Below are 21,379 nucleotides of genomic sequence, written 5' to 3'. Positions count from 1 at the left end.
CGCCAGATATGGAATGACATTCTTGCACTCCGTGACAGCCATGACCCAGGCGCAGATAACCGGGAGTATCGGTATTCTGCCTATCGCCAATTTACAATCTGGCAACACGGACGCCTGGGAACCGGGAACCAGGTTGTCATTCCGAGCTGCTGTGTGTGGCGAATTAGAGACAAATATCCTGACCCCTTTAGCCAGTATGTGGGCTACAAGGAAGCACCGTTTCGGTGAAATTGATAACGTTTGTTTGTGTTCTACCTCATAAAAAAAACGTTTTGTGTGTTGCCGTTTTCAAAGAAAACTAGATTTCCTTTTATTTATAATTTATTATTATTACAGTAAGAAAATAAGTACAAATTTTGTATTTACAACTTATAAAGTTAATTTTTTAGAGTTTTTTTCTACATATTTATAATAAACATTGCACTTTTAACCACTCTTGGGACTTCTCGATGCTCCATACTTTATCCCATCGGTCAAGTTTCTGATGTCATGTCCTTCATGGAGAGAGAAAAAATAGCAACAATTAGAACCCACACCAGTGTTTCCCCATCCTCAAAAAAAGCTCACTTACACAACTGATAAGTCAAACAGTGGGGTAGTTAATTACATGGCTATACATCAGCAGAAATCTCTAAAGTGAAACCATGGGTGTGTTTTTTGTGTGAAAAATAAATCAGCTGGATAATATAAAATTAAATGTATTGAATTTACAGTGACATATAATCCACAGAAAAGGAGCTTGAGCATGAGAGGTAACAAAAATGATAACAGCACTAGAGATTAGTTTATCTTGCCACTACAGGGCATGATTTCTAGGGCTGACTTCTCGATTGTTGCAATAATAATCAAACACAGTGGCTCCTTGTGATAGATCAGATAGGACTGTGTGCAGGTGTTTGACATACCTGTCCTCTGCGGATTTGGGCCTGGACCAGTTCAGCTGTTGTTGGGGGTACAACTCCAGCGAGAACACCAAGAGTCCGTGGGTCATCTGGCCTCATACTTCTCCGTCTTGGGAGTCCCCCCACTGCCTTCAAACGTTTGCCCAAGATGTTCTGCTGCAGCTGAGGGATGTAGCTGTAGTCCTTAGCTACTTTCACAGTGGTGACGCGGTAGCGTTTGGACTTTTTGTTGTATACTCTTTTTTGTCTGAAAGAAAACAATGTACTATTAGCTGACAGTCACAACATACTGTTTTTCCATTCTTTTAGTGAGAAATTACCACAAGCCACCATCACTTCAGTGGTGGCATTATTCTCTAGTGACGTTATTGAATCTCCACCATTCTTTCACATGAGAATGGTGTTTAGTCTTACCGAAAGGTCAGAAACTTCTCAACATCTTTCAGCCAGCGTCTGTTGAGGACAATCTTCGAGAGCGCCTCATGTGCTGCAGAACCAGACAGCATGCAGTCTTTGCCATGGCTCGCCGCAGGCAGTGGTTCATGTTGACATCTGCCAAGGCCCCATTCATGCACGCCCGTGACATGATGCAACACCCCGCGCCACATACCCTAAAATCAAATTGAATGTAGAATAGCTGTTTGATGGAAATCTTCATCCACCACCAACAGAACATACCGGCTTATCAAGCAATCGCTGTAGTAGGATTCAAATTTCAGTGTACATAGAGTATTTTTATCAGTGTTAATTTCACATAAGCACTGCAAAGAAGGAATATTGAGACACTTTGCATGCAGATTGGCAAACGCTCCCTCCCCTATGTGCAGTAAATGAAAAAAAGTAAGTGGTAAAAACTGAGACTAGTACTGCCCTGTGAAAAGCCATTTTACTCACCATGAACTCCTCTCTATTGTCTGCCTTCTGGCAACAAAACCAAAAGTGGTTGACAATATCCTTCAACCAGACATGTATGTCGGACTGTCCAGATATTATCCCAGCCTTTGTACATAGGATATAAAAAAAGAGATATTTTGATTAGTAATCCCATTTGGATAGAAATTAAATTTACACAAGACTTTACACAAGATAAAAGCAATAGGGCTAACATGTTAGGGGAAAAAAACAAAACAACGGAACACGGTTACCCACTGAAATTAACTCAATTATGGCACGTTGTTCCCACTCTTACCGCATGAAGTTTCTTGGTCAAATTTTTTGCTGCATGCCAGATGTCCAGTGAATGGATTACACCAAAATCTTTGTACCTCCCTTTCTCTGGGTCTGTAATACAGTAACACACACATACAGACATTCACACACAGATCTGGACTTCTTTTCTGCTACCACAGTACACTAAACTTCCGTTTCTTCACTGTGCGCATTTATACATTTTTACTTTTGACAACCTGGACTTTTGAAATGCATTGTAATTATACTTTGGAATAGCATGTTGTAACCTTGTTATGTTGGACTTTTCATTAGAGATGGCAAGTGACATTTGTGGTAAGCATTCCAATGTACTAGTATCTATGATAATTGTTAGAAATGGCAAACAAACCACTGGAATCTATACTCACTCACTAGTGCTGAAATCTGCATGTGTGCATCAGTGACAATCTCCTTGATTTGGAGTTCCCCCATAAGTCTGTCGAATGTCTTTATGAAGGCGTGCTTCTCCATGATAACACTGTTGCGGTCGGTCTGCCTCTTGTCCACCGTAACTACACTTATTATGTCCATGGAGTCATGCTCCATGGTAGTGTATGTGCAGTATTGAGCAGAGTGACCTATAGAGAAAAGATGGCACTACAATCTGAAGTGTTGATGTGTATGCAAAAACATGTTTTATTGAACTCAGTAAAGACATCTTTAAAAAGGCCATCACATACCTGGGGAGTCCATCCTTCCGTCAGCTGAAACCGATAAAAACAAGCATGTTGATAAGCTGTGACTGTGTGCATTATCGAACCTGGTAGATAATTATCAAGACATTTAAAAAATTTGGTCATGTCATATATATGGCTCAGCTTACACTGAATAACAGCTGACGTTAGCAGGCTAGCCAGCGTGGCATCAAAGTCGTTGACAACAACTCTCAAAATCTATTTTCAACTTGTATGGCTTTACAAATGAGAGTGCAAAATACAGAAAAAAATTGATAATGACAAAACTATCATTATCAATTTACTGTATTTTGCACTCATTTGTAAAGCCATACAAGTTGAAAATAGATTTACACAATGCAGTTCCTCACTTACCAGGGGCACCAACACCGTCCTTTGTGTGCAGGCGTTCAATGACGGTAGCCCTCTTCTCCTCCCAAAAGTCCTTCACAGCTTCCACGCAGTACATGTCCTGCACTGCGTAAAATGTTGCCGGCACCACCATACCCATATTCATGAATCTGAAGAGGAGGGCAACCTTCGTGAAATTATTGCCCGAAAGCAATATGTTGGTGGACAGCATGAAGTCCCCTCCTTGCATTCCGTACTTCAGGACTGGCTGGCTGTTCCACTTCCAAAGTTTATGGCTATGGTTGCAAAACTATGACAGGGAAGACAATACATTGTCCAGTCAATTACATGCACAGGATCTTTAGAACATTAATGCTCAACATGGCAAGCTGAAGTACTGCCACAAATGTACACAATTCAATATAAAAAAATCAAATACCATCAAATCACTGTTTACTGTACACTACATCAACAAGCTTTAAATGCGAGTATGCACTGATTTAGGTGTTGGGCAGGCCCTCATTGCGGCATCAAGTGAAACAGGCATAAAGTGCTGTGCAGTGTGGAATGATAGGGTGATTCCTTGCATTACATTTATTTATGAATGTTATCTTTCAGCCGTTCGGTTGGCTCTGAGAGCAGCTGCTCATTGCGTCATGAGTCGTGCAATCCTTTGAATGGGAAAAAGTAGATGATATTAGGAAAGTAAACTCACCCACTCCACAATGGTTGCAGTACCCCTCGAACGCAGCTTCACCTGAAAAGGTGGAACACCATCGCATACAGCACCCGTCTGGTGGTCACCATAAAAGCATTTATTGATGGGCAACTGGAGGAAGGTGGCCAGTTGCATCAAGCTGCTTTCATAGGTGATGCATGCAGGCTGGTCAATGATGTCCTCTTCACAACTGACCCGCTCAGGGCCAGGGAGGGAGTGCATGTCACAGGCCAAGAGTTGCTCTGTGTCATCAGTTTGTTCTGGTTCATGTTCTCCGCATCCTCACGGTCGTGTATGTCCAGCACACTTTCCTCGAGACCAACAATGGGGAGTCTATCAATGGCCATCTGTAAGGCACCACCGGCTCTGTGTGGGGAAAACAAATATTGTAAAATGCATATATGCAGAATGAAATACACATGGAAGTTATCAAAAATAGAAGATTGAGGGACTGTTTATAGGTATTTATCTGGCCATTTTAGACAATATATTACTATAATACATACCGCACAAAGATAAGGGGGGCAGAGTCGACATCAGATCTGTCTGAAGCCACTTGGTCCTCCAACTCAATTCTACAATAGAAAAAATGACAACAAAAAAATCACTACCATGCTGTAAAATACACATGAAAGAAGACAGGATGTGGTGAAGACATTTGTTCCACTTACACAGTGTTCGGAAGGCTGTTTGCCTGTTCTTCATCCACAAGTACATAGTCCCCCAAAAGGTCCATGGACTTGATGCTACACACAAAGAAAGTATGTGTGTGTGTATTATTATGACATAAGGACAATGTAACACATGTAGAATTACAAAAGGGGATTCATTGTGGATATAATGGAGTAATGTCTAATCATTAGACACATTTACCTTTCTTCCAAAGCCTCCAAAGCTTGGTCCTCTGCCAGTGGTCCAACTCCAGCCATTAGAAAATCATCCCTATTGAGATAACATTTCAGTATTACCAAATAACCCTTTGTTCGCAGCATGGCTACACACATAATCTAGCTACGTTAGTAATGGAATGTCATGAAAAGATAAATCATGGGCATGCCATGTAATAAGATTTTATAATATCTTACATAGTTTTATATTAGTAATGTTGACATTGACACCGTCTTCTTCAAATCTAAATATAAAAAAAAAACTAACCTTTCAGATTCCTCTCCAATTGTTGATGCTGGGTTGCTCCAAAGACCTGGTTGCTTGCCTGGTGTGGATGTGACTGGGCCCTGACTTGCCACAGCTGTAGTTGTCTTTTTAAAACTGAAATAAAAAAATAAGTGAAATTACAATCAGACATAGAATGACGCTACTATCTGTAATGTCCCTTTATTTTATTTGGACCTTTGGTATAATAGTAAACTAGTGGCTAACATCACGTAGTTCAACCCCTATCCGCTTGCTGATCTGGCTGGTAAATCAGCTGGCTTTCCGTTAGAAATGTAATTTATCAGCTGATGTTACAAAGCAACTAACACCAGATACGTGCCGTGTAACCAGGCTACTCATAACTTAGCTGACCTTACAGATAGTTGGCCACTTCTGCCTTGCTAGTAGAAAGCAATAGCTCGTGGTTAGTAGAAAACACATTTCCACATTTGCCTTATACCGTTACATCATTTGTTGTTGACTAGTCGGCAGTTTGCTACGTTAGCTTGCTAGCAATTCGTCTGTGTTAGCGACTAGGCTAACGTTATCAACATCAGCCAGCTATAACCACAATATCACTATATATTTCTCATGCTTAGCAGTAATGTTAGCTTACCTGTCCAGTAGGAGTTTTGCCAGCTCTGGGTCCATTTTGAGACCCAAAACCAAACGTAGTTCCCTCCATGAATCGAAGGACCCACATATGTTGATCCTAGTTTTCGCCCAAGGCCGGTCACATTCCTGTTTTGCCAGAAGGGATTCAGTAGATACGACTCTGTTTTTTTTATGCTTCCGTGGAGTTTGTGTTGGAGTCTGAGTTGTGGTGGACGCTGGTCGTTTGTTTGCGTTAGCAGACTCCATCTCCAACCAACAGTGAGCTAACAGTGAGCTATCGTTAGCTATCTATTTATATGAGCCGAAGAGAGCGGAAGAGAGGAGCGACACGCGAACGCGCACAATGTCACCTCCGCTGTGTAGCGGGTCGTCACACAGTCTCCTATTCAGTCAGTGGAAAAGTTACAAATAGTCCCTTTAACTAACTGTAACGTTACCGTTAACATCGGACAGTCTAACGTTTACTAACTGTAATGTTACCGTTAACATCCAACAGTCTAACGTTAACTAACTGTAACGTTACCGTTAACATCGAACAGTCTAACGTTAGCTAACTGTAACGTTACCGTTAACATTGAGCAGTCTAACGTTAACTAACTGTATCGCTACCGTTAACATCGAACAGTCTAACGTTAGCTAACTGTAACGTTACCGTTAACATCGGACAGTCTAATGTTAGCGAACTGTAATGTTACCGTTAACATCCAACAGTCTAACGTTAACTAACTGTAACATTACCGTTAACATCCAACAGTCTAACGTGAACTAACTGTAACGTTACCGTTAACATCCAACAGTCGGAGGTTTAATAATAACGGTAAAAACGTGCAGTCATTTTCATCGCCGTTCATTCTAATGTAACGGGTATTTTTCTTTCAACTCTCGTCCCAAAATTAACTTTTATCCTCCCCAATCATATTTTTTCCGGCCCCGGGACGACGGGATGTCCTTAACGTTTTCCCTGCCTGCCAAAGTGGCGGGTGGCCTGATGATTTTATCTGCAACTGCCAACAATTTTCGCGCATTTGGCGGGTGCTAATTTCAGACCCTGCTTGGGATGCCCAAAACATGAACCTATGTAATACATCTACAGACTGTTCAAGGCTGTCACATCATCATATAACCAATATTCAGTTGATCAGTTGATCATTTAAACTCCTCACCTAAATAAGAATGGAGAGCCAAACTACTTTCATCAAAGTAAAATCAACACCAAAGCAAATGATCAACACATAACATCCAGATTGAGTGGCCCACACTCACACACCCACTTCATGCACACAAGCCTGAAAGCTTGATCTGTACATTAGAGGCTATTTAAACAAGCAAGGTTCACAAAGTGATGCAAAATACTGTTCATCACCGCATGAAACTGAGTGGTCAAAACTACAACTACAACTGCTTTGAGCATTGAGCACAGTGGGGTCTAAATAATATTGACTAGTTCCTTATTACTTCATCATTATCTTATGATCACTTACTCACTTTTCATTTTTTGGGTGAGAAACAGGACGTGAAGTTTCCTATTTTATTGTTATATTTTATCTTGACTTGCTAATTCAAAAGCTGGTTTTGACTTTTTGGGAGGCTACTCCCTACCGTATGGGTGTATAGATGTATACCATTATACAGTATATGCTGATAGATTAGATGTGTAGTTTGCTCTAATTAATAACACACAGTCAGAAAAAAAACAGTAAAAATGCAATGTAAAAACACAACTCAAAACACAACCTTGTTTTGCTAGCCTTTCTGTAGACTGATGTCCTGTGGTTGACTCCGACTCCAACTCAACCCTGCAGCCAACAGCTTTAAGAGGGGAAAGAAACACAAAAGGAAACATGATTTCTACAGTGCAATATATGTATCAAAGGTAAAAAAAAAAAAATTATAGATATTTTACAGTAGTATTATACTTAAAAAAAAGTAGATCAGGCCATCACTAATAGGCTATATTCTTTTAGGATATTTTAAAATAATATTTGATTTGATTATTATTCTGCTGAGAGTCAATTAACATTTTATTTCCACTTTCCCAAAATGATTAATTATTTTGGTCCAGTATAATAAGAAAAATACAATAAACTATAACAATACAAAATTAATTCAGTACAAGAACCTCATAACTGTATTTAAACCCAAGGTATGGGCAGAAGTATGTGTTACTAAAAACTGAATATGAATAATTTATACTTGATTTTGAATTGCTCAACTTAAATAAAAAAACAAACAAACACTGAATTTGAATCACATAATTTGAATTTGTATTGTTTAATAATAATAATTGCATTGAAAAACTGAATATAAATTGCATAATTTGAAATTGAATGTATTAGTGTGGAACTGAATTCCAATGACACTGAATGTAATATTATGAGATCAAATTGAAATCCTCACTGAAGCTGCCAGAAAGAGTGCACCATGAATATGTGTGTTACAGGTGAGACCATATGAGAGGAGTCCCCCTCAGGTGTTTCTGCTGTCAGGAATATGGTCATGTCGCAGCTGTAGCCCAACGTGTTCCGTTCACCAGCGAGAAGTCCCGGTGAATCAAAGTTGGCGGCGGGCTTCCGCAAGCTGTTGATGCGCCGGACACCAACGACATATGGTCATCATCTGCAGACGAAGCCGGCGACTCAGCAGGGATGACCAGAGGCAGTGGCGGAGCGTTGGTGGCTGGAGTGGGTATCACGACAGCTCCAAGCTTGGACTCCGGTTCACTATCATCGCCGGAGCATCAGAAGTGATCCCAGCACTGCTGCTGTCAAATCAACTGGCAGCCCAGGCAGACTGGAGGTTGCAAAACACCCTCTTCTGCGTGGTGGAGGTTCTTGAGGCGACGACTCCATCCGTGGAGATGAGCAGTCAACGGGCAAATCAGCGGATGTCTGACAGCGATAGACGCTACTTTATATACTATGGGCCCATCACATATTCGGGTAGGCACGTCCTGATTGGCCGGCTACGTTTATGCAAAAATGCAGTAGGCGAATGCATGCTGGTGATTGAAAGAGAGTATTACCCATAGAGTCCAGTATAGTGCGGAGCCTGTATGAGTTGGAACATGGAAGATGGAGATGGAAGATGAGACACACAACACACCTCTCATTCTAACAGTGATTAGAATCTTTCTGGATCCTCTGATGCTGACTGACTGTTCAGTCGTGTCTTCCTTGTTCTGCAGCTCTTCCAGAGCTTAATATTTATTTCTTGTGTCTAGTGTCTGTCCAAGGCCAAACTGAGTGTGGTGTGTGCTACCTGTTATTTCCTACCAAATACATTAATTTCTTGTGTATGAATTGCAAAAACAGTGTACTCTCAAACATCAGTGCAGAGGTTACCTTCGATTGTTTGTATATTTAATGGATCTGGAACACAAATATCACATAGCAGATGTATTCAGTGAATTTAATGTCTATAGTTTAACACAGAGGTTATGTTGTCTGTTGCATCAAACCACTGACTGTAGCTTCCACAAGAGGCAAGAGCTAAACAAAATAGTTTTGTAATCATAATTTGTTTAGATGTGATGAACAAACATCGAACACTCCGGCGCCGTTCATCTGCATGCACGCTCGCACTGCAGAGCAGGCCAAGCTGGCAAGCTGGCAAGCTGGCAAGCTGACGCATGTTGATGACGTAATACACAGGGAGAGTGAACCGGAGTAACATTTAACATTTCTTTACTAATTAAAGTGCTAAAACATACGTCCATATAATGTTTGTGGTGTTTAAATACAAGGTGTAAACTCTTAGCGTTTTAAATCAATTTTAGATCGATATACGTCCCCCGTGAAGGACAACTTGCCGAGTACTGTCACGGTCTAACTGTCTCTCATAACTTCAGTCATAAGGATGGGCTATTATGATTGGCTGCTGAGGTTTAGGGGCGGGCCTAGTTGGTGAGCAGGAAGTGATTTAAGCCACTCGCGGGAGAGCGAGAGGGCCGCCGCCACACAGGAACGCCGGAGAGACCGACTTGAACGCCACAAGGGAGGACTTTGGCGTGGTGTGTTCAGTCGTGAAAGTTGAATGCCAACCCTGAGAAGACCGACGACGTGACACCGTGACTGAACAATGCCCCGTGAATGTTTGTGACGTCAAGTTTGTCAACAGTTTGTCGTGTATTGTCTACGTCTCGTCTTAACGAGACCTTATTGAACTACGAGGCCGACCGTCAGCCCACCGCTGCTCAGGCTCTCCCCAGAGCCGCCCAGACGCACCGGCCACGGGACTGAGGCGGAGTCGGGAGCTGGCCGAGCAACTCGGAACAGCAAGTGGTAGCAAGCGGGGACCAGGTAGGCCAGCCCACACAAGGTATGTCACAGCAGGTCTGCTAATAGGCCACTCCTTCTTCATATGCTCACGGCTGACTAGCTTTGTGGTTACCCCTAGAGAGCCATGTGAGTATTGACAGACCATTATTGAGGCAAAGCTGGTTTGACCGTGATAATACCTGTCGATATAGTTGGATCGTAGGAATATAAATTGATACATCGATGTAGTATATGAATCATTACACCCTTAGTAGAAAGGTTATATGGTGAAATGTGGGTAGTTGTACGGGGGCTACAAGGTTTGTGAATATTTAGATAGTAAACAATATTATCACAAAGTTTTTATGGTCACAATGGATAAAACTTTATTAGTTTCACACTTGAACAGTGGACTGAGGATGTGAGTGCGGTGGCCTGGGACTGTCTGGACCTTCTTCACTGAGCTCAACACTCTGATTTATGTACTGTTGGTTCAGTGGGGTTCAATGGCCATTAAGTCTGTTAGTGTCATCAGCTGCCGGAAGGGCTGGGAAGGTCAAATGTAATGGCCTTGACAGTGGAGTGAGCCCATAATGTTTAGACAGAGTGACGATACACACACACACACACTGGATATACTACCCACCACTAGTACACGGTGATTTATTATTTTCCTTCATCAAATATCCATAGTGAAGTTATACGGTCAGATCTGAGGTGAAGGACCATGCAGGATCTTTTTACCTGCTGTATAATGAACCACTTGACATGGTTCAACCAGGACAAATATACCAGAGGAGAACAACAATATCACCACTACTTCATCAATAGACAACAAGAGACACAATAGCATTCAGTCATTTAGGCTCAACACAGGTTCTAATGTCTACATTAGCACCTTCTACAGGTTGATCTTTACTTTACTATAAAATGTTGCTAACTCAATGTGGTCATATCCATGTTAAATATTGCACATAAATTATACATTCAAGGAGAGTTATATTCTTTCCTTTTTTATTTTTGAAGGATGTTTGTTTTCTATGCTGTCTTTAATATCTTACTCAACCATGAGAGAATTAATGAGAGAGGCAGATTGAATATTCAACACACTCCCAGATCATCACTAACAGGCTTAACAGCCAAGTGGTAAACCATGACATGGTGTCTCACACAGGGTTAGGGTACAGGGGAAGTGTTCATGGAGCACAGTTCAAACACATCTTTATCCAATTAGACTGCTCGAAAGGAGCTACAGATATATAAATAGAATAAGTGAACAACAGCTATAAGAATAAAGAATGGTTTAAAATGTGACTGTATGCACATTTTCCGCTACTGCAGGTTACAGTAGATACGTGCACTACAATTGTGAGACTTTTAGTCCCCAGTTTAAAGAATGTACAAAGCTAAAACGCAGTTACTACACAACGTCAAAATTAAGTTTAGACCGCATCTGTTTCTAAAAGAGGTTATGCAATAGAATTGTATATTTTTTGTGAGAAATGTGTCGGAAATTTGCAGGAACAAGTGAACAGTCAACTAGAAAAAATCACATGAAAGCTACAGTAGCTTGTGAGCTTAAAACTGAATTTATTTAACGAAGTTTACTGAAACATTTCAATTTTGATGAACTGACATCCTGGTAATTACGTTTATTTTTTTACCATAACTGAATAAGACAGTAGCTTAATTCAATCATGATTAAGAAAAACAAAATATACAAATAAATAAAAACAGACGAGCAGTAGCAGGAGATATAGAAACCCACGGTGCAGATTGAACCGTTACAAATATTCATTCCTGCCGATGTCTATTAAACTCCTCAACAACTCGTAACATCAGGCTATCATAATGACAGTGCAATATGTTAAATAGGGACAGTGCAATATGTTAAATTGGGACAGTGCAATATGTTGCATATGTGTAATATTGGACTATTGTCTGTGCAATACGGGCAAGACGGTAGACGGTGCAGTGCACTACCGGTGCAATACCTGCCATGGTGTGTGTGATAGTGTGTGTGATAGTATGTGCCATTATGTACGTGAACTGTGTATGTGTTGAAACATCTGTTTCTGTGAAACTGTTTCCCTGTCTGATGTGGAATTGTTTATTAATGTTGTTGATGCTGTTTTAATTTAGTGTTTGTAACTGCAGTTGGATGGAGTCCAGGAAAAATGTCCCCACGGGGACAATAAAAGTATATCTTATCTTATCTTATCTTAACAGTCGTCTCAGCTGTTGGTTGAGCTACTTTTATACCACATATGTAAATGTAGTTAATCAAAAATTGTCTTTGACAAACTAAACTAATTACAATGGACAAGAAGTCTTGAGTAGATACTTCACAGACATTGTATTCCCTTTTATTATTATTATTATTATTATTATTATTATTATTATTATTATTATTATTAATTGATTATACGAAGGCTGAGTGCACTTTACCAGCCTGTAAACCCTTCTTCTTCCCTGCTGTTGTTGCTTTTGACTTGAGCACAGCTGCCTCATGGGTTAAACATTCCTCACATATTCTAATATTGTCTTCAGGTTATGGTGAAACATTTAAAATGCAATATTTTTCATAACTCTTGAAACAAATAAATTATGTTCCAAAAATGTTCACTAAATAAAATGCAAATCTATCTATGTTTCTATGAACTAGTAAAATCATTTGAGACAACATCACATAAATTAAGTTTTTTTCAGCTGTATTTATAGAAGGTTTTCATATATATATATATATATATATATATATATGTGAGTGTTTATAGTATGTCACGAAGGATGTTTAATAACACTCTAAACGTATGCTAAATTTTGGCGAGGAAAAACTGTCATGTCCATTTTCAAAGGGGTCCCTTGACCTCTGACCTCCAGATATGTAAATGGGTTCTATGGGTACCCACGAGTCTCCCTTTACGGATATGCCCACTTTATGATAATCACAGGCAGTTTGGGGCAAGTCATAGTCATAGTCTCTATTTGCATGAAGCAATCATAATTGAGTATTAAATACTTGACAAATCTCCCTTTAAGGTGCATGTTGCATGTATAGGCCTATATATCTCAGCAAGCCTTCAATTCTGTGACTAAAGGCTATCAGTTAGCTGACTGTGTCATCTTCTCAAGGATACCTGGTGCCATAGCAGGTTGAGCAGTGTGCTGTGTAGCACCCTCAGGGGCAGCAGTTCAACATTAGCTTATCAACATTTGTCATCAGTCGTCCTTGTCTGCCTCTTCTCCCTCGTCTTCCTGTCACTCTATGAGCTGATGTTAAATAACGCAGAAATTCCATCAAAGAAACAAAGACTGTAGTTATGGGCTGTTTTTCAACCTGTATCCATCCACCATCAGCGATCTGCCTTGAGTACTCAGTGAACCACGAGTGACTCTAATTTGGTGCTGTCAATCAACTAGTGTTTATTTTGGATCTATACGGGGCTGTTTCAAAACCAAGACGTTGCCATGAAAAACATCAACTTCTCAACATAGAACTATGTGTATGAAGCAGTCAATCCAGCCATCCTGTTTGACTCTTAATCACTGCCTGAGATTCTGTCTGAACTCTGCCCTGCTGTAGCGGCCCAGATACCTGCACAGTGTATACTATACTATAAAACAAGATGACATGTGTTTTGTGCTCTGAGTTTCATACAGCTCATTTCTTATGCCAAGGTGGATGTGTTTGTTTGGCCATAATTCCTATCATTTGATGAAATGACTCACCTACTCACTGCAAATAAATGCTTTAGAACAATATGGTTAAACTCTCTCATATCAAATTTCCTTCAAAATGTTGAGAGCATTCTGTATTCTGCAACATTAAACCAGCACGCCGTCTCAGGTTGAATGTGCATTTTAATTGGCAGCATTTTACCGAAGAACACCCAACCCAGCTGGAGGAAAAGAACTGTAATAGATGGAGTTATGGCTGTATGGGCCAGAGCTGCTCTGGCCCATACAGCCATCTATGCCTTAATAATCACACAATGCAACCTCTGAACCCAGAGCAGTCAAGACCTGTCAATCAATAATGTTTTCCTATAGGGTGTGCATTATAAATATTCCATTCAAGACTAGACTTCGGCCCAATTCCAAACCCCCTTTAAGCCCTCTCCCTACTTACTTCCACTCCGTTCGCGTGGAGCCTCCGCCATATTAAGTGCCATTCCAAACCAATTAGCAGGGAGATGAAGTGGGTTATAAAACCCTCCAACAGCGAGCTGCATCAGTGCCGACTTAATCAGCTGCCCTTAATTCAATTCAATTCAATTTATTTTATATAGCGTCAAATCACAACAGAAGTTATCTCAAGACGCTTTATCTATAGAGCAGGTCTTAGACTGTACACCATAGTTTAGAGACCCAACAAGATCCACCAAGCGCGCTGTGGCCAGGAAAAACTCCCCGTTTAGTGGGAAGAAACCTGGAGCAGAACCGGACTCAGGGTGGGAGGCCATCTGCCAAGACCGGCTGGGGGGATAGAGAGAGAGAAAGAGAGAGAGAGAGAGAGAGAGAGAAGCAACCACAATAATAGCCCAGCAGCTGTAATAACTAATACAAGTTGGACTAATAACACAAAACCAATAGTAGTGGATGTAAAAGAGTGATAATACAACTATCAGAATTGATATCATTGGGGCTTTCAAGCGGAGCTTCCAGCTATCTCAGTCCTCCATACATCTGGCTAGCTCACCAGCACTGTCCAGCATCTCTCCTCAGTATGTCCATGGGACGTCCCTGCGATCGATGCCCGTGCGTTGGTTCCCGCAGCATCAGCATGCTTGCTGGGAGTTCTTGATGTCTTTGGCAATGACCGAGAAGTCTCATTCTCCAGGTTGCCACTTTGTCACTAAGCCTTGGTAGTCCCTCGTACAGACGTAGTTAATTAATGATGGTAGCAGTTGGTGTCAAGCAGGCACCGGACGCGGCAGCAGATGCAACCACAGTCCAGGTGACATCCAGATCCAGGTGAAAACCCGCTCCAAGTGTACCCCTGCTCCAGGTATAACCTCGCTCCAGATGTGACCCCGCTCCATGGTTACCTGCGAGACAAGGACTCCCGGGAAGAAATTAAGTTAGTAACAATGAATGGGACATGAATATATACAGAAGGAGAGAGGTGCTCAGTGTGTCATAGGAAGTCCCCCGGCAGTCTAGGCCTATAGCAGCTTAACTAGGGGCTAGTCAAAGACAGCCCTAACTATAAGCGTTATCAAAGAGGAAAGTCTTTAGCCTACTCTTAAATGTAGAGACGGTGTCTGCCTCCCGGACTGAAACTGGGAGCTGGTTCCACAGAAGAGGAGCTTGATAGCTGAAGGCTCTGGCTCCCATTCTACTTTTGGAGACTCTAGGAACCTCAAGTAACCCTGCTGCATTCTGGGAGCGCAGTGCTGTAGTGGTGTAATAGGTACTATGAGCTCTTTAAGATATGATGGGGCCTGACCGTTTAGCGCTTTGTAGGTGAGGAGGACGATTTTAAATTCTATTCTTGATTTTACAGGGAGCCAGTGCAGAGAAGCTAATACAGGAGTTATATGATCTCTTTTTCTAGTTCTTGTCAGTACATGTGCTGCAGCATTCTGGATCAACTGGAGAGTCTTAAGAGACTTATTGGAGCAGCCTGATAATAAGGAGTTGCAGCAATCTAGTCTAGAGGTAACAAATGCATGGACTAATTTTTCTGCATCATTTTGACACAGGATGTGCCTGATCTTCACAATGTTACGTAGATGAAAGAAGTCAGTCCTTGAGGTTTGTTTTATGTGAGAGTTAAAGGACATATCCTGATAACTCCCAGATTCCTTACGGGGGTGCTGGAGGCCAGGGCAATGCCATCTAGAGTAACTATATCATTAGATAATTTGTTTCGGAGGCGCTCAGGGCCAAGTACAATAATTTCAGTTTGTCTGAGTTTAACATCAGGAAATTGCAGGTCATCCAGGTTTTTATGTCCTTAAGGCATGCTTGAAGTTTGGTTAACTGGTTTGTTTCGTCTGGCTTGATCGATAGATATAATTGGGTATCATCTGCATAACAATGAAAGTTTATGGAGTGTTTTCTAATAACATTGCCTAAGGGAAGCATATGTAAGGTAAATGGAATTGGTCCAAGTACAGAACCCTGTGGAACTCCGTGACTAACTTTGGTGTGCATGGAGGACTCATCGTTAACATGTACAAACCAAGATCGATCTGATAAATAGGACTTAAATCAATTTAGTGCAGTTCCTTTAATGCCATTTAAATGTTCCAGTCTATGCAATAGGATGTGATGGTCTATGGTGATGACCACTGACCACTTACTGATGACATGCAACGCCGTTTTGTGTTCGTCATGGAACACGATCCAATGTCAGTACAAACATTTACTGTAAACTGCTCAAACTGACATTTCATTTATTCTACTTTATCGTCATACAAACGTCAACAACATAACTTAAATAGATTGTATTTAGGATCAAATATAGCCTTGTTTAGTCTAGAATATATATACTGTACATAAAAAATATATTTATTCTCATTTTACCTCTATGTTAACTGTTCCTGCTTCAGCCTCCCGACTGTAGTCAGAAGACACAGGGGAGACTGTAGCTTTGGTCTCCAGGGCCGGAGTCGGTACTGTACTCGCTCCGGAGTTAACCCCCGTCACTTAACTCAACAGCAGGGAAACAAGACACGGGAAACCTCCGTTGATCTTGAAGAGCTGCAGCATTTATTTCTTGTACAAACTGCAACTTCCATCGAATATTCATTTTATATCTTCACTAAGCTAAAACCAACTCTCTTCTGCTCCACTGCCCGCTTGCTTTTCTCACTCTTATGCCGCGCTTGTTCCCACTCGCTCCACCTCCCACATGCACACGCACACACACTACACACTGACTCTGCTATTCTCCAAATGACCTACGTCACTCTCACAACATCTATCAGGAGTTATTACCCCATCATTTATTATATCTTCAACTGTGCAATACTGACTTAACAATCATTTAGTGCATTCATTCAGCTGTGCAATAATCTGGTTTACTCCAGCATTAACACTGCATTTATTTATACAGAACATTTAAACTAATATTCTTATTTTACACTATTTTTGAATTCTTATAAATGCGTGCAGTTATATTATTTGCATAGAACTTATTTTTCAGCATTATTATTTACACTGCTGTTATATATGTTTCTTATTTCTTTTTTCTCTATTATCTATATTTCTCTATTTTTATAAATTTATATTCTAAAACGGGAGCAAAACGGACCCGTAATTCCCCCCCGGGGATCAATAAAGTATTTCTGATTCTGATATTTATTTGCTTGCTGAAGAGAGGGAAGTTCGTCCCAAAGTGGCCGCTGTATTTCTACCCTCCACCTTAAAGAAGGAGCCTCATGGAGCCGTGAGTGTGACTACCGACAGAGTTCACTCCACCACGGAGTGGGAGGGTGGAGGGGCTGGATTGGAATTTGGCCTTCATGTTCCTCTGTGTCCTCCTAATGCTCTTAATGGCATCCCCAAAGGAAAACAACCGATCAGAGCCGAGCAGTCTCCGGGCCGCTGCAATCACTGCTGTCAAACTAGGCAGCTCTGATTAGATATGAATCCAGATTACTGTAATGTGTATTTCTCTCCTCACTTGAAAATAGTCAAGCCAAAACCAAGCACCGCCCAAACAAACCGAGCAAACTTTCTCATTTTACAGCTAAACAATGCACTACAAGATGTTTCTGAGAACATCTGAGGAGAGAAATAGTCATTACAGTAACAGAATATTGATTCATATTTGATCAGCGCTGCCTAGTTTGACAGTTTGATCGGAGTTCAAGAGCTTCACGAGCAGTGATTGACAGCTGCGTTAGAGACTCCTCGGCTCTGATTCCTTGTTTTTCTTCGGGCGCAACATAAAAAAAATAGCTTCTACAAGTAGGTCTACTTTTTCTCCGTAAAAGTGAGATGTTTCTACTTCTGACAACTGAGAGTGCAAACAGAATATTATATTATATTCCTAACACAACCACACTTCATTCTCTCTGGATAAGAATACACCCATTCTGACCCATACCTCCCAACATAAGCGAGTCCTGCAGATTTTGTCTCGACAAGTAGCCTGAAAGGGTTTCAGTCAGGGATATCATACTGCGCTCATCTTCCCCACCTCCTTCATAATTGCCTGAAGCACTCAGAGATCCAAGCATTAGCATTATCCCTCATAAGCCTAATAATCTCTGTAGAGAATCTGGAGGATTTCAACATACTATATTGTAACATGTATCCCATCAGGCATTTGGAAATCCCCGCTGTAGCTTGTAAAGCCTGATTAAGTGTTACCTTCAGTTGCTGTCAGAAATATTGTAATTGGGAATTAAGGATACACGAACGACTGAACAAAATACTAATGACAAGAAAATAAGGACTTTCTAGCAATTCACCTAACATAGGGATTTATGTGGTGGAAAGCACCAGTGCTGTGTGAAGCATCTGTGATATTTTTTGAATTTATTTTGAAATAATATCACTATTCATAGTGAATGTAACCCATTTCTGGAGTGGCTACATTTAAGGTAAGAATCCAGATGATCGTTTAAGCTGTAAATAGTGTTGGAGTCACCCATACAGTCTTAAGATCTGTTGATCCAAACCAAATCCCTCTTTCTAAAAAGAAAAACAGATCTATGTCAGTGAGATCACTGAAGATCTCCTCCAGTTAAAGTTTGTCTAGCAGGATTAAGCAGTTCAGTAGAGTTGATGGCAAGAGGGAAGTCTGGGGTGATGTCCTTTATGGTCATATAGGGTATAAACATAAGAATGTATAAGTATCTTTAAAGGCCCTATGTGTATCATTTTCTTGTAGTGTTACAGTTCAGTACAGTACAATTTTTTCTAGATACATATTTTCTTTGTCGAAAAATGAGACAAAAATTGGTGCAGTCTGCTGTAAGTATCACCAGTTTATTGAAATAATTGAGAAGAGATTTAATAAATACAGTGCCTTCAGAAAGTATTCAGACCCCTTCACTTTTTTCACATTTTGTTATGTTACGGCCTTATGCTAAACTCGATAAAATTACTTTTTTCCCTCATCAATCTACACTCAATACACCACAATGACAAAGTGGAAACAGAATTTTAGAATTTTTTGCAAATTTATTAAAAAGGAAAAACTGAAATATCACATTGACATAAGTATTCAGACCCTTTACTATGACACTTGAAATTTAGCTCAGGTGCCTCCCATTTCCCTCCATCATCTTTGAGATGTTTCTCCACCTTGACTGGAGTCCACCTTTGGTAAATTCAATTGATTGGACATGATTTGGAAAGGCACACACCTGTCTGTATAAGGTCTCACAGCTAATAATGCATATCACAGCAAAAACCAAACCATGAGGTCGATGGAACTGCCTGAAGACCTCAGAGACAGGATTGTGTCGAGGCACAGATCTGCTGAAGGCTACAAAAAAATTTTCTGCATTGAAGGTCCACAAGAGCACTGTGGCCTCCATAACTCTTAAATGGAAGAAGTTTGGAACAACCAGGACTCTCACTAGAGCTGGCAGCCCGGCCAAACTGAGCAATCGGTGGAGAAGGGCCTTGGTAAGAGAGGTGACCAAGAACCCGATGGTCACTCTGGCTGAGCTCCAGAGATCCTGTGTGGAGATGGGAGAAACTTCCAGTAGGACAACCATCACTGCAACACTTCACCCATCTGGGCTTTATGGCAGAGTGGCTAGACGGACATGAAAGCCTGCTTGGAGTTTGCAAAAAAGACCCTAACGGACACTCAGACTGTGAGAAACAAGATTCTCTTGTCTGATGAAACCAAGATTGAACTGTTTGGCCTCAATTCTAAGCGTTATGTCTGGAGGAGACCAGAAACCGCTCATCATCTGCCCAATACCATCCCAACGGTGAAGCATGGTGGTGGCAGCATCATGCTTTGGGGGTGTTTTTCAGCGGCAGAGACTGGGTGACTGGTCAGGGTTGAGGGAAAACTGAACGGAGCAAAGTACAGAGATATTTTTAATGAAAACCTGTTCCAGAGCGCTCTGGACCTCAGACTGGGCCGAAGGTTCACCTTCCAACAGGACAATGACTCTAAGCAGACAGCCAAGACAACTCAGGAGTGGCTTAGGGACAACTCTGTGAATGTCCTTGAGTGGCCCAGCCAGAGCCCCGACTTGAACCCGATTGAACATCTCTGGACAGATCTGAAAATGTCTGTCCACTGACGGTCCCCATCCAACCTGACAGAGCTTGAGAGGATCTGCAGAGAAGAATGTCAGAAACTCCCCAAATCCAGATGTGCAAAGCTTGTCGCTTCATACCCAAGAAGACTCGATGCTGTAATCGCTGCCAAAGTTGCTTCAACTAAGTACTGAGTAAAGGGTCTGAATACTTATGTCAATGGGATATTTCAGTTTTTCCTTTTTAATAAATTTGCAAAAATTTCTAAAATTCTGTTTCCACTTTGTCATTGTGGTGTATTGAGTGTAGATTGATGAGGGAAAAAAGTAATTTTATTGATTTTAGCATAAGGCTGCAAAATAACAAAATGTGAAAAAAGTGAAGGGGTCTGAATACTTTCTGAAGGCACTGTATGTAGCCATCACACAATCACAGGAATGGTAAGTTCACTCCATCTGTAGTCCATCTGTGTGCTGAGTGAAGTTACACACAGTTAAACAGTGAGCACCTTCATCAGTTCAAACTTCAGTATCATGATCATAACATATTATGATCTTCTCTGCTTTTCTCTACACCAGACTGGGAAGATGTTCCACTCAGATTCACCAACTCTGGTTTGGTCGAAATAAACTCTTATTTCACTGAGTGATGTGGAAATAGGCCGAATGAACACTCTGTTTCTCCCCCGCTGTCTCTGTCTCTGCCAGCTGAGAGTCCCTCGTTCTTCAGAGGTAGACCATTAAACCAGCTGAATAAAATAACAATCATCGCCCGACCACATCGCCTACTATTGTTAATATTTTAAGGAACCTCTCGCCTACCTTCCTGCTTTATCACCGTGTAGGTCAGAGGATGAGATCGGTGCATGCTGCGCAGCAGATACAGTGGAACCATTCGGAGCTTTGGAGGCCTGAACTCCTGAGTTCCATTGGGACATTCTGGTGGCATGACTGTAAATGTCTGGCAGTCAGTCCAGTATTGGTCCAGACTGAAATATCTCAACTATTGGATGGATTGCTATGAAATGCTGTACAGTCATTCATGGTCCCCAAGAGATGAATACTACTGACTTTGGGGATCTCCTGACTTTTCATCTAGCGCCACCAGCATGTTGACACTTTTACTGTCTTGTCTATTGGATTGCTATTCAGTTTGGTTCATGTTCCCCTATGGATGAACTGTAATACTTTGGTGATCCCTTATTTGGCTCAACCTGTAGCGAACGCGCTCTCAGCGCTCCACCAGAGAGATCACCACCACCGTCACCGTCACCGCCACCGCCACCGCCACCGCCACCGCCACCGCCACCGCCGTACT

The 21,379-nt window shown here is 41.3% G+C and overlaps 2 protein-coding genes across 2 annotated transcripts; both read right to left on the bottom strand.

Moving 5' to 3' along the window:
• Positions 1–308: 308 nt before the first annotated feature.
• Positions 309–3,386, bottom strand: LOC119494253. The gene is made up of 7 exons (XM_037779993.1): positions 3,161–3,386; positions 2,792–2,815; positions 2,092–2,183; positions 1,797–1,901; positions 1,317–1,513; positions 906–1,149; positions 309–494 (listed from the first exon to the last, which is right to left on the bottom strand). Exons 1-7 carry the CDS (start codon positions 3,384–3,386, stop codon positions 474–476), a joined length of 909 nt encoding a protein of 302 aa, XP_037635921.1. The 3' UTR covers positions 309–473.
• A 499-nt stretch (positions 3,387–3,885) lies between these two features.
• Positions 3,886–5,884, bottom strand: LOC119494237. The gene is made up of 6 exons (XM_037779969.1): positions 5,626–5,884; positions 5,010–5,123; positions 4,728–4,796; positions 4,526–4,600; positions 4,361–4,429; positions 3,886–4,220 (listed from the first exon to the last, which is right to left on the bottom strand). Exons 1-6 carry the CDS (start codon positions 5,868–5,870, stop codon positions 3,989–3,991), a joined length of 804 nt encoding a protein of 267 aa, XP_037635897.1. The 5' UTR covers positions 5,871–5,884; the 3' UTR covers positions 3,886–3,988.
• Positions 5,885–21,379: the final 15,495 nt, after the last annotated feature.

Source organism: Sebastes umbrosus, chromosome 9 (assembly GCF_015220745.1).
Source record: "Sebastes umbrosus isolate fSebUmb1 chromosome 9, fSebUmb1.pri, whole genome shotgun sequence".
Taxonomy (NCBI): Eukaryota; Metazoa; Chordata; class Actinopteri; order Perciformes; family Sebastidae; genus Sebastes; species Sebastes umbrosus.
Note: the sequence above shows the minus strand (reverse complement) of the source record. Positions and strands in the feature narration are given on the sequence as shown.